Source organism: Triplophysa dalaica, chromosome 3 (genome assembly GCF_015846415.1).
Source record: "Triplophysa dalaica isolate WHDGS20190420 chromosome 3, ASM1584641v1, whole genome shotgun sequence".
NCBI classification, from domain to species: Eukaryota; Metazoa; Chordata; class Actinopteri; order Cypriniformes; family Nemacheilidae; genus Triplophysa; species Triplophysa dalaica.
Window position 1 is genome coordinate 22425713 of NC_079544.1, and position 9385 is coordinate 22435097.

Below are 9385 nucleotides of genomic sequence, written 5' to 3' on the forward strand. Positions count from 1 at the left end.
ATAAGTGAATCTAGTTTGTCGCTATTATTAGGTCTGCTGAATCCGATAAAAGTGTATAAAATAGGTATAGTTAATCCTCATTAATTATCCTTATTTTACTGTGATCAAACTCATAGTTCCCCAAAATACACTACACAGTGTTTGTGTTTCTGCCCTTTGCCTTTGTAGTGCAGTACAGCTCCAACAGACATGAGGTGAGAGACTTGCAAAGACAGGCTCAAAAGCATGAAAGCTATTTTGGTTCAAACGCGCACACACACACACACAAACGGCTAGAGGTTAGTATTTTTTTGTCATGCTAGAATCGCTTCTCAGTTCAGTGCCTCAGATGACAGCAGCATTGTGGCAATAAACTATTTCGTCTTTGCAATGGACTTTGGTTATCTGCAAATACTTTTCATAACGGTTTTAAGTTCCACAACAGGTATCAATATCATTTTTATAACCTTCTATATGAATTCAAATCTATGTTAAGAGGGAGATAATTTTGCGCTCTACTCCCTGAAGTAATGTTACTGGATGCATTTGTATAATAATGAATACATGTACATATGGTATATAAAACTGGCTAGGTACATTTTTAAATATATAATTTAAAAACAAATACATGTATTAATGTTCATTGGTCTGTCTCATGTTTAACATAGGTTGAAGCAACTTGACCATCTAATGTTGAAGTAATGTTAATGTTGAAAAATACCTGAGGACAGTTATTGTACTGTATTCGTTTATTTTCCTCTTCAGCATCCGAAGCTGGAGATGTCGTGTTTGTACAGACAGGAAGTTCTGTTCAACTGGACATACAACAAGAAAAAGCGCACACATTTGAAAAAATGTTGTGGGTCAAAGATGAAGTAGAAAATTTAGTGAGATTTGCAAACGATCCACATGTTATACTTTACAAGACCAGTGTCGATTTTAATAACAAGACTTTATCTCTAATACTGAAGAATGTACAGAAGAATGACAGTGGGGTGTACAAAGCAAAAGCGACCGGCGTAAAAGAAATATGTATTGCTGAACACAAAGTAAAAGTTCTAGGTGAGTCTGGTTTAATGGAATAATCAGACTGAAACAAGTTTGTTGGATCAATGTGAAACCCCTGTTGGTGTTTGTTTGATAAATGCATGAGAAGTTAAAATGTTGGTGTTTGTTGGATCAGTGTAAAATTAGGCTTTACCATTTAGATTTTTGTTTGTGTTTTCAATGTATGAAACTAGCAGATTATGATTTTTATATCATAAGTAGGAAATGACAAATTCTGTGATTTGTTTTTGTCATAATTAGTAAACAATGGTTCTTTTAACTTTTTCAAGGCTTTAAAATCTTTGTTACCATTGTGAGCATTTTATTTAAGAAAATAGACATATACAATAAAATACCATGCATTTACTGCAATGTTAGATTCACACTCATAAAACAAACATCAAAATTCTAAAATCCCATTGACATTGCATTTACATTTACTAATTTAGTACATGCTTTTATCCAAAGCGAATGAGGTAAACAATAGAAGCAATTAGAACAACATTAGGACAACCGAAATCATAAGTGCAGAAAAACTGGTCTCATATAGCGTGCAACAGTATACAAAGCTAAGGATTTTTTTAGGATAGAAAGAATAAAAAAGAAGCAGTAGTCAGAACTAATTGGTCAGGTGTTGACAGAAGAGATTTGTTTTAGCCGATTCTTAAAGATGGCTGAAGAATCTGCTAATCTTGTAGCAGCGGGTAGATCATTCCACAAATGTGGAACCGATCCAGAGGTCCAGATCCAGATTTCTTCCCTTTTTGGGATGGCACTACAAGACGGATCTTGCGGGTACATAGGTTTGTATTAGCGAGTTCATATATGGGGGTGCCGAACCAGTGGTGGTCTTGCAGGCAAAGAGCAGAGCTTTGAAATTGATGCAAGCGACTATAGAGAGACAATGTAACTTAATGAAGAGAGGAGTGAAGTGTGCGCATTGAAGACCACTCTTGCCGCTGCATTCTGGCTCATCTGTAGCAGTTAGGTTGTGCTTTCCTGTAGCTCAGTATAGAGCATGGCGTTGCAACGCCAATATTGTTGGTTTGACCACAGGGGATTGTACATACTTAGAAACAAATGTATAGTATAATGCAATGTGAGTGGCTTTGGATAAAAGCATAGTCCAGTCTGAACAGGACAAGAGCATGGACTAGGACTTGCTTGGACATTGATCCAACAAAGACCAAGTAAGGCATTTATTGGCATTTATTGGAGTTTCACTTAATGTACCATATATTTTTTTACCTTAATAGTCATACACTCCTATTGCTAAAACATAAATGAAACTATTTTATTAGTTTATGTAATCTGTAAGAGAGACAAGGCCTCCCTCATCTTGTAAAGTTATTGAATGTACAGTATTTGATATATGATGTAGCAGGTTTCTTACAATAAATACATTTCAGATCCAGTGAAGACTCCTCTTCTGAATCACACCATGATCAGCAATAGCTCATGTGTTTTAAATGTCTCCTGTTTTGGTCATGACCTCACACTCAGCTCCACCTACCACAGCAACTGCAGTGAAGAGGAAGTGACATCATCTGAAATCCACAATCTAGCTCTGTATTGTAAAGAGGACGTATTTGTTTGCAACTATAGTAACCCAGTAAGCTGGAGGAATGACACGATAAAGATAAAACAACTCTGTACAACTCATGAAAGTAAATAACTGACACACTACACAACACCCCAAAACCAAATATATATTTTTCAGACCAGTGTCCATTTGCTCTTTCATAAAATAAAGTTTACTATTTCTTAAGAGAAGCGGTCTGATGTTGTTGTTCTGTGTTTTTACAGCTTTGATTTCAGAAGACCATTCTAAAGAATATCGCACATTTTCTTCTATCCTTTGGCTTATAGTGATTGCTGTCACTATATCAGTGCTACTACTATTAGGGGCAACTGTGCTGTATTGCTCTTACAGGAAGTATAGAAAAGGTACAGTCATTTTGTATCTTCCAATATATTGCATGAAAAACAAAGACTCAGACTCTTTCATTCAACTGCTTTGAGGATTACAATAGACCTGCATGTTTCTGTCACAGGCAATGATCATACACTATCACAAACTGTTATATTTACTGTGGTGACTTTAAAGATCAGCTGATCCTTTACATTACAAACCTTTGCAGGTACTAAACAGACTGATGACACAATATATGCCGAAGTGGAGGTAAGATTCAAACTTATTCAAAGAAAATAGAAAAATGCCACACGTTTGTCGTTTACAGGAACTGCTTCGAAAATTGCTATACAGCACAAGCTCAGGGCTAGTTAGCTGGAGGTTTATGCAGCCCATATATTCATGTATTTGGTAGTGAAATATAAATATCAGTAATTAATGAATGTGTGTATGAAGAAAGTGTAAGACTGTATGACTCTTTCATTGGAATGTTTTTACAGCCAAACAATGACGTACAAAGAGATTTGGAGATGTCAGAAAGATCAGAGGATCCACATACTGTGTATAGTTCTGAAAATCTTGTGCCGGTGAGAATACATTTAGTTTTTATTACAAAGAAATGCACGCAGAATTTGTGATTGCTATACTCAAAACTAATTCAAGGAATAGTTCACTCAACAAGGAAAAAATCTGTCATCATTTACTCACCCTTGATGTGCATTGGTTTTGTGTTCATACAGTAGAATTGAATGGTTACCCTCGTTGTTTAATTATAATTCTTTAAAATATCTTATTTTGTGTTCTGCAGAAGAAAGAAAGCCATATGCCTACAGGTTTAAATGACAAGAGAGTGCATTTTCATTTTTGAGTGAACTTTCCCTTTAGATACCTCAGAAAATTGTAGATACCCACACACCAATGAGTGACGGTTCTTAAGAACGCTCTGTGTATTTGGTCAATTCATTCAGCATCCATACAGTTTAAAAGCTTGTATCTCTTTCAGAAAATATTCACTGCCTCTTGTTGAATGAGAGCACACCTGAGAAAAATATTTTTTTCTTTAAAAATTTCAGGGTTACCAAGAGCAGATTAGCACAAGAGAATGTCACATATACAATGATGTTCCTGAAAGGGTGAGACAATTATTAATATCTAAAATCTTCATACATTAGCAGTTATATTACGGTTATAGGAGCATGCTGTATCTGTGAATGTTTTCTTAATTTATTCTGAAACATATTCTTGCTTTGATTTTTAAAAACATTGCATGACCTAACAAACATTCATCTCTAAGGAAGTAACTATGGGTCCTTTAAGAGATTATTTTGTGTGTGTTCATAGAATTGTGCAAAGACACAAAGAGGCATAAATCACCCCAAAACCACATACTGCACAGTAGGACAACACAATAGACCTTCAGCTGCTACAGAAAAAAATATTTCCATTTATTCTGTGGTTTCTAAACCACAAAATGGAAAACCTGTGATTAAAAAATATAAGATATAAGTGCATATAAGATTTTATTAATGAAACTTGATGCCTTTATTAATATTAACCATATACAAGCATTACAATTTTGTCAAAGAAACTGATTATTATTACCTTTTATTGAAGCTCATATTTTACTGTTATGATTCTGCATCGTCATGGTTTTCTTGGTCTAGTGGCAGGATCTTGACAGAGCATCATGTTTTGTGTGGAGAGAGACAAGTTATTCTTTATCCTAACATAATATGCACTCTCTCCGGTCTCATGTTCGTCCCCGCCCCTCTCAATTCCTTGTGTAGCTTTCCATTAGTGTTTCCCCACATCTGCCTAGTGTTAATTTACCCCATGTTAGTCTTCGCATACAATGCTTTTGTGTCTGCTGTCCTGTGCATTTTCGTACTGCTTATATAGCCTGTGTTGGCTATTCTGCCGGTTTGGGCCACATTGTATGCCTCACCTTGCTGATCGTCTTGCTGTTCATGCCTTGTGGAATTACGCTGCCTCGTCTGGTTGTTATCTTCTTAGTGCTCTACGTTGCGTCGTGTTATTTAGTCTGGTTCCTGTTATTACTGCAAGTCTTGTTATCCTGTTCCCTTGTTTTTTTTGCCACGTGGGTCGTGTTTATTTTCAGTATGTTACATCAGTCTTGTCCGTGTTTTACCCCATCGTGGGTTTTTGTTTTGTATTCGTGTCAATAAAGTTCTAGTTGTTGTACAACGCTGCCTGCAATTGGGTTCTTCCCTCCTTGTCACTCCCCTGGTCGTGACATTCATTCCTTTATTTAATTTTACTGTTTTCTTTCTGTTTTGAGTTTGTTTAGATCATGATTCGAGTTGCCTGTGATCTTCTATAGCTTACATTATTTTTTTATAGAGTTGAGAGTGACATATTGCCAGGTGCATTATGTATGTCTCTGATCAGAATGAATAATGGATGATCAATAAAAAGCAAAACTGCCCTGGAATGACCAAATTCCAGAAAGTCCCACACACATGAACTTGAAAGAACAGATCATCTAAAAAATAACAAATGTGTCATCAGTTACTCATCCTCATGTTCTTATCTCCCTTTGGACTTCCTTTCTTCCATGGAACACAGAAGGAGATATAGGCAGAATGTTTAAGACTGGCAGCCCCAGTAACCATATTTTTCCATACAGTGAAACTGCAAGATCACAGAAGCTTTCAGCAACTACACCTAAATCTCCTTTTGTGCTCGATGAAAGCCATGCGGATGACGCACAACGTTTTGCTTTTATTCATCATTAGTCAGTTACACTCAGAGACCAGAGTTGAAGGGGGAAGTTTATTTCTGACTCCGACGGAAACTTTGGTTCCTTTTTTTCAACTGATGTTTCCCCTTGAGCCTCATTGAGCATGTGACACATTTGACAACCTTTTTTTATTAAGTCTGTATTTTAATGATGTCAAATATCAGATGCATTTTGATGGCATAATGATACTATGCAGCCTTCAGAAGTTTTAACACGCAGAGTTTGTTAGCATTTGCAATATAGCTGTGAATGGAAAGGATGTGGTTCAAATGAGGTGTGACTGCGGTGGCCGCTTTTTATTTAAAGAGCTGTTTTACTGCAACTATACTCTTTTCATTAAACATAACACTTGCTGCATTTACAGATGACATGTTCATCCCAAAATAAAACTCATTGTTCCCCATTATGTGTATTCTTGCTCCTTGTTTGAACAATTGACAATTTTATTGAATGTTTCTACTTTTACATACAGGTGGTTCTGATTCACTGTCATTCTCCAACACCTTTATATTTAGTATCACTGTGTCACTTAATTTTGACACATCTGACATTAATCATTTTTCAAAAAGGTGCATATAAATGCAAAGACAGGTATGGGAGCACAGCAAAGTTGTAGTAAAAAATACATCTTACAGTACAAAAGAATACCATCGACTCCACTACATCACATTCATTTGATAAAACATTAGCAATTTCTGCACAGCATGCCTGAAACTTCATCTGCATATCCGTTATGTGGTCAATTGCATGTAAAACAGTCTCTAGTTGTTGCGGAGTGAGGTTTATTTGAGGTTGGTTTACTATTACAGCTGGGATCTCTTCATTTTCAGCTGTGGGCAATGATTCAATGCCATGCTGAGCAAGGAGTGCATTAAAATGTTCAGGTCTGTAGAGATTTTCTCCAAACACATTATTGATGGCTGTATTGTCAGTTTCCATCCTTGAAAGCATTCCTTCTGTCCAGATTTGAGTTGGGGTTTTATTGTTTTCTGTGCGCAGAGAATGGTTATTCCATGCCTCTTTAAAATGCTGTAGTTTAGCTTGAATTTGTGGAAGAAAAACTATTCTGAGTGAAACTTTGTGAATGTCATTTTCTGGTTCTAGAAGTTCAGAATCCTCAAGAGTGTAGAAAGTGTTGTAGAATGGTTGTAACACATGTAAAAACACATCCCTCCACAAACGCTCTATTCTTTGATTGTGGACTGATTCCCCAGTGATGTGACTCCGGCGTTGCAGTCCTAGGACAAGATTCATGAAAAGGGCGACTTGTATATTCTCACCACCATGATCTGACCTGACCCTGGAGGGAATACCATGAAGACACGTTGCTTGTATAAACTGAGACAGGACAGTGCTGGAACAGTTGTCAGTGTTGCAGTTTAGATATGTGATGACCCGTGAATTTCCATCAATGGAGCCGTGAATAACAAATCCCCATCTAATAGGTGAACAAAAAGAAGTTAATTGTTGAAAATAAAGTATTCTTTATTCATATTTCAAAATGAGCAACTGATGAATATAGGCATGCTCTAATCAAGAAATTATGAAGTGCTTGTTTAACAACCACAATATCCTGTACAGAGTATTATAGTAAGAACAGCCAACTTAAATTTTAATATCACTTGGTATTTAAAAATATACTTTTCAATGTATTAGTAGTTAACTTGGGTTTGCACTTAGTTAATAACAACTAACCAGTCTGTGTGCTTATTTATAATTGGTTAATATATTAATTCACAAAATAAATAAACATTTGTACAGTCACAATAGTGTTACATGTAAACCGTAAAGTAACTTAACCTTCCAAATGATCATATGCAGGTGATAATACAGGGTACAGCTAAACGCCTTATCATACCATATAATGGTGCATTAGCAGAACTAAAGGCTACCACAACTATTCTTAAACTAACCTTATGAGGCGCATATTTCCATCAATGTGCCAAAGACTGTTGGGGTAGGGCACATGATACACTCTTCTGGCCACTGTGCTACTCCATCTCCTCGCAGCAGCTGCTGGGTTGACACGGACCAACATCTCACGCACCCTTTGCCGTGAAACACTCAAACCTTCTGCAATGAGTAAGGCTCGCATAATCTAAAAGGGGTTTATTGAAATGGTAATTCAGTCTGAAAAAACGAAAATAGCAGATTCTATAGTGAGACCACCAAGGCTTACCTCATTCCCAGAATTTGGAAACTCTACATGGAGTCGTCTTACTACATTTTCAAGCTCCTCCTCATCCACTGCTGCCATTCTTCTCCTGATGGGTACACCAAGCAGCTTCGATCTCTTGTACAGAAATGACGAAGAGCACCCCAACATTCTGGCCATTCGTCGTACTGTGTGACCTTTCTTTATTAAAAATTCAATTTGGTCACACGTTATATGAATGGCTGGTCTACCTCGTCTACCTAAAATTGAAAATCAGAAAACTTATTTGTCTTGCTGAATTGTAGCTCCTAATAATAACCAACAAATCATAAGAAAAACAGAATTTATCATATGTATAATTAGACAATGTACTGCTAAAAACAATATCAACAACAGAGAATATTGGGCTCTTGGAGTCGCTCTTTGTATTATTTTTAAAGGTGAAGTGTGATACAAAATATAGACCATAAGACTTCGAATTAATTTATATTTAAAGTTACTGATGAACTTGATGTATGTAACACTTTTGGCTTTTTCTCATCTCAAATAAATTGTAGATCTTTTCAGGCTTTTTTCTATTGTGATAAAATAACATTATATAGACCCACAGCTACATATACCATTAAAAGACGCATTTAATTTGGATGTTATATGTAAATAGACAGTAAGTTACTGCAATTGAATCAAAACCATTTCAAAAGGCTAAAACTCACCTGAGCTATTTCGAGAGACAGAGAAAGCACCAGTTCCCTCAACCCGTGAATGCGATGACACCATTGTTCGAAGATCGTCAAGACTTTTGTCAAGTTCTTCAAAAGTCTCTGGAGATAGTAAATGTGAAATACGCCGTGCGTTTATTAAGCAGTGATCAATCGCACGAAGTTCCCGCTCCGTACAAGTTCCCTGGCGTTGAGCTCTTTCAATATTTTGACATTTTCTTGCTATTTTGTCGAGAACTGTAGCCGCCATGCTTCCTAAATTCAGTATTAGTCTTCATTCACGTCATAGAAAACTGTTGTTATCCATTAGCAGTGCACTAGCATTAGGTAGGGACTGAGCGCTCTGGTGAAGGGGAGGAGCTGAGCAAATTAAGTCTCACGTCACACAACAGCAGATTCGACTAGGAGCAGACACAATTCAGATATCTTTAAATATAATTGTGAGTAGTCGAAACTGAATTCGAGATATCTTTAAATACTTTGCGTATGTGTGACGCGTTCATTTTAGATATCTATGACGTCATTACAGATATCTCAAATAGAGTTTTGACTAGTCAAAACATATTTACAGATATCTCGAATCAGATTTCTTACTAGTGCAATTATAATTGCAGATATCTCTAATTATCAATGTGACTAGTCAAATTATAATTATGACTCGTCGAAAACAACGGAAACTATCTACAATATATTTTATGGATAGTCAAACCAAAGGTTTTTATGTCAAAACGGCTTGCCATACTCTGACCCCCCCGGGATTTACGCCCCTGAGTGTGTGTGTAAAACGTATGAGTGAGCGGGCGTGCAACCCG

General features: G+C 36.5%; 2 protein-coding genes across 5 annotated transcripts; one reads left to right on the top strand and one right to left on the bottom strand.

The window, feature by feature from the left end:
- Nucleotides 1-290: 290 nt before the first annotated feature.
- Nucleotides 291-5166, top strand: LOC130418081 (natural killer cell receptor 2B4-like). Of its 3 annotated transcripts, none has more exons than XM_056744032.1 (8): nucleotides 291-424; nucleotides 745-1041; nucleotides 2436-2693; nucleotides 2833-2973; nucleotides 3168-3208; nucleotides 3439-3525; nucleotides 4012-4071; nucleotides 4280-5166. In XM_056744032.1, exons 1-8 carry the CDS (start codon nucleotides 370-372, stop codon nucleotides 4442-4444), a joined length of 1104 nt encoding a protein of 367 aa, XP_056600010.1. In that variant the 5' UTR covers nucleotides 291-369; the 3' UTR covers nucleotides 4445-5166. The 3 variants fall into 3 exon arrangements, 2 of the variants coding, with proteins under 2 accessions (XP_056600010.1, XP_056600011.1); XM_056744033.1 differs by having other exon boundaries at nucleotides 2845-2973; XR_008906279.1 differs by lacking the exon at nucleotides 745-1041 and having other exon boundaries at nucleotides 310-424; nucleotides 2530-2693; nucleotides 2845-2973.
- Nucleotides 5167-6063: 897 nt separating this feature from the next.
- Nucleotides 6064-8947, bottom strand: LOC130417964 (uncharacterized). 2 transcript variants are annotated; one of them, XM_056743850.1, is made up of 4 exons: nucleotides 8568-8947; nucleotides 7879-8055; nucleotides 7613-7797; nucleotides 6064-7137 (listed from the first exon to the last, which is right to left on the bottom strand). In XM_056743850.1, exons 2-4 carry the CDS (start codon nucleotides 8032-8034, stop codon nucleotides 6261-6263), a joined length of 1218 nt encoding a protein of 405 aa, XP_056599828.1. In that variant the 5' UTR covers nucleotides 8035-8055; nucleotides 8568-8947; the 3' UTR covers nucleotides 6064-6260. The 2 variants fall into 2 exon arrangements, with proteins under 2 accessions (XP_056599828.1, XP_056599827.1); XM_056743849.1 differs by having other exon boundaries at nucleotides 7879-8114.
- Nucleotides 8948-9385: the final 438 nt, after the last annotated feature.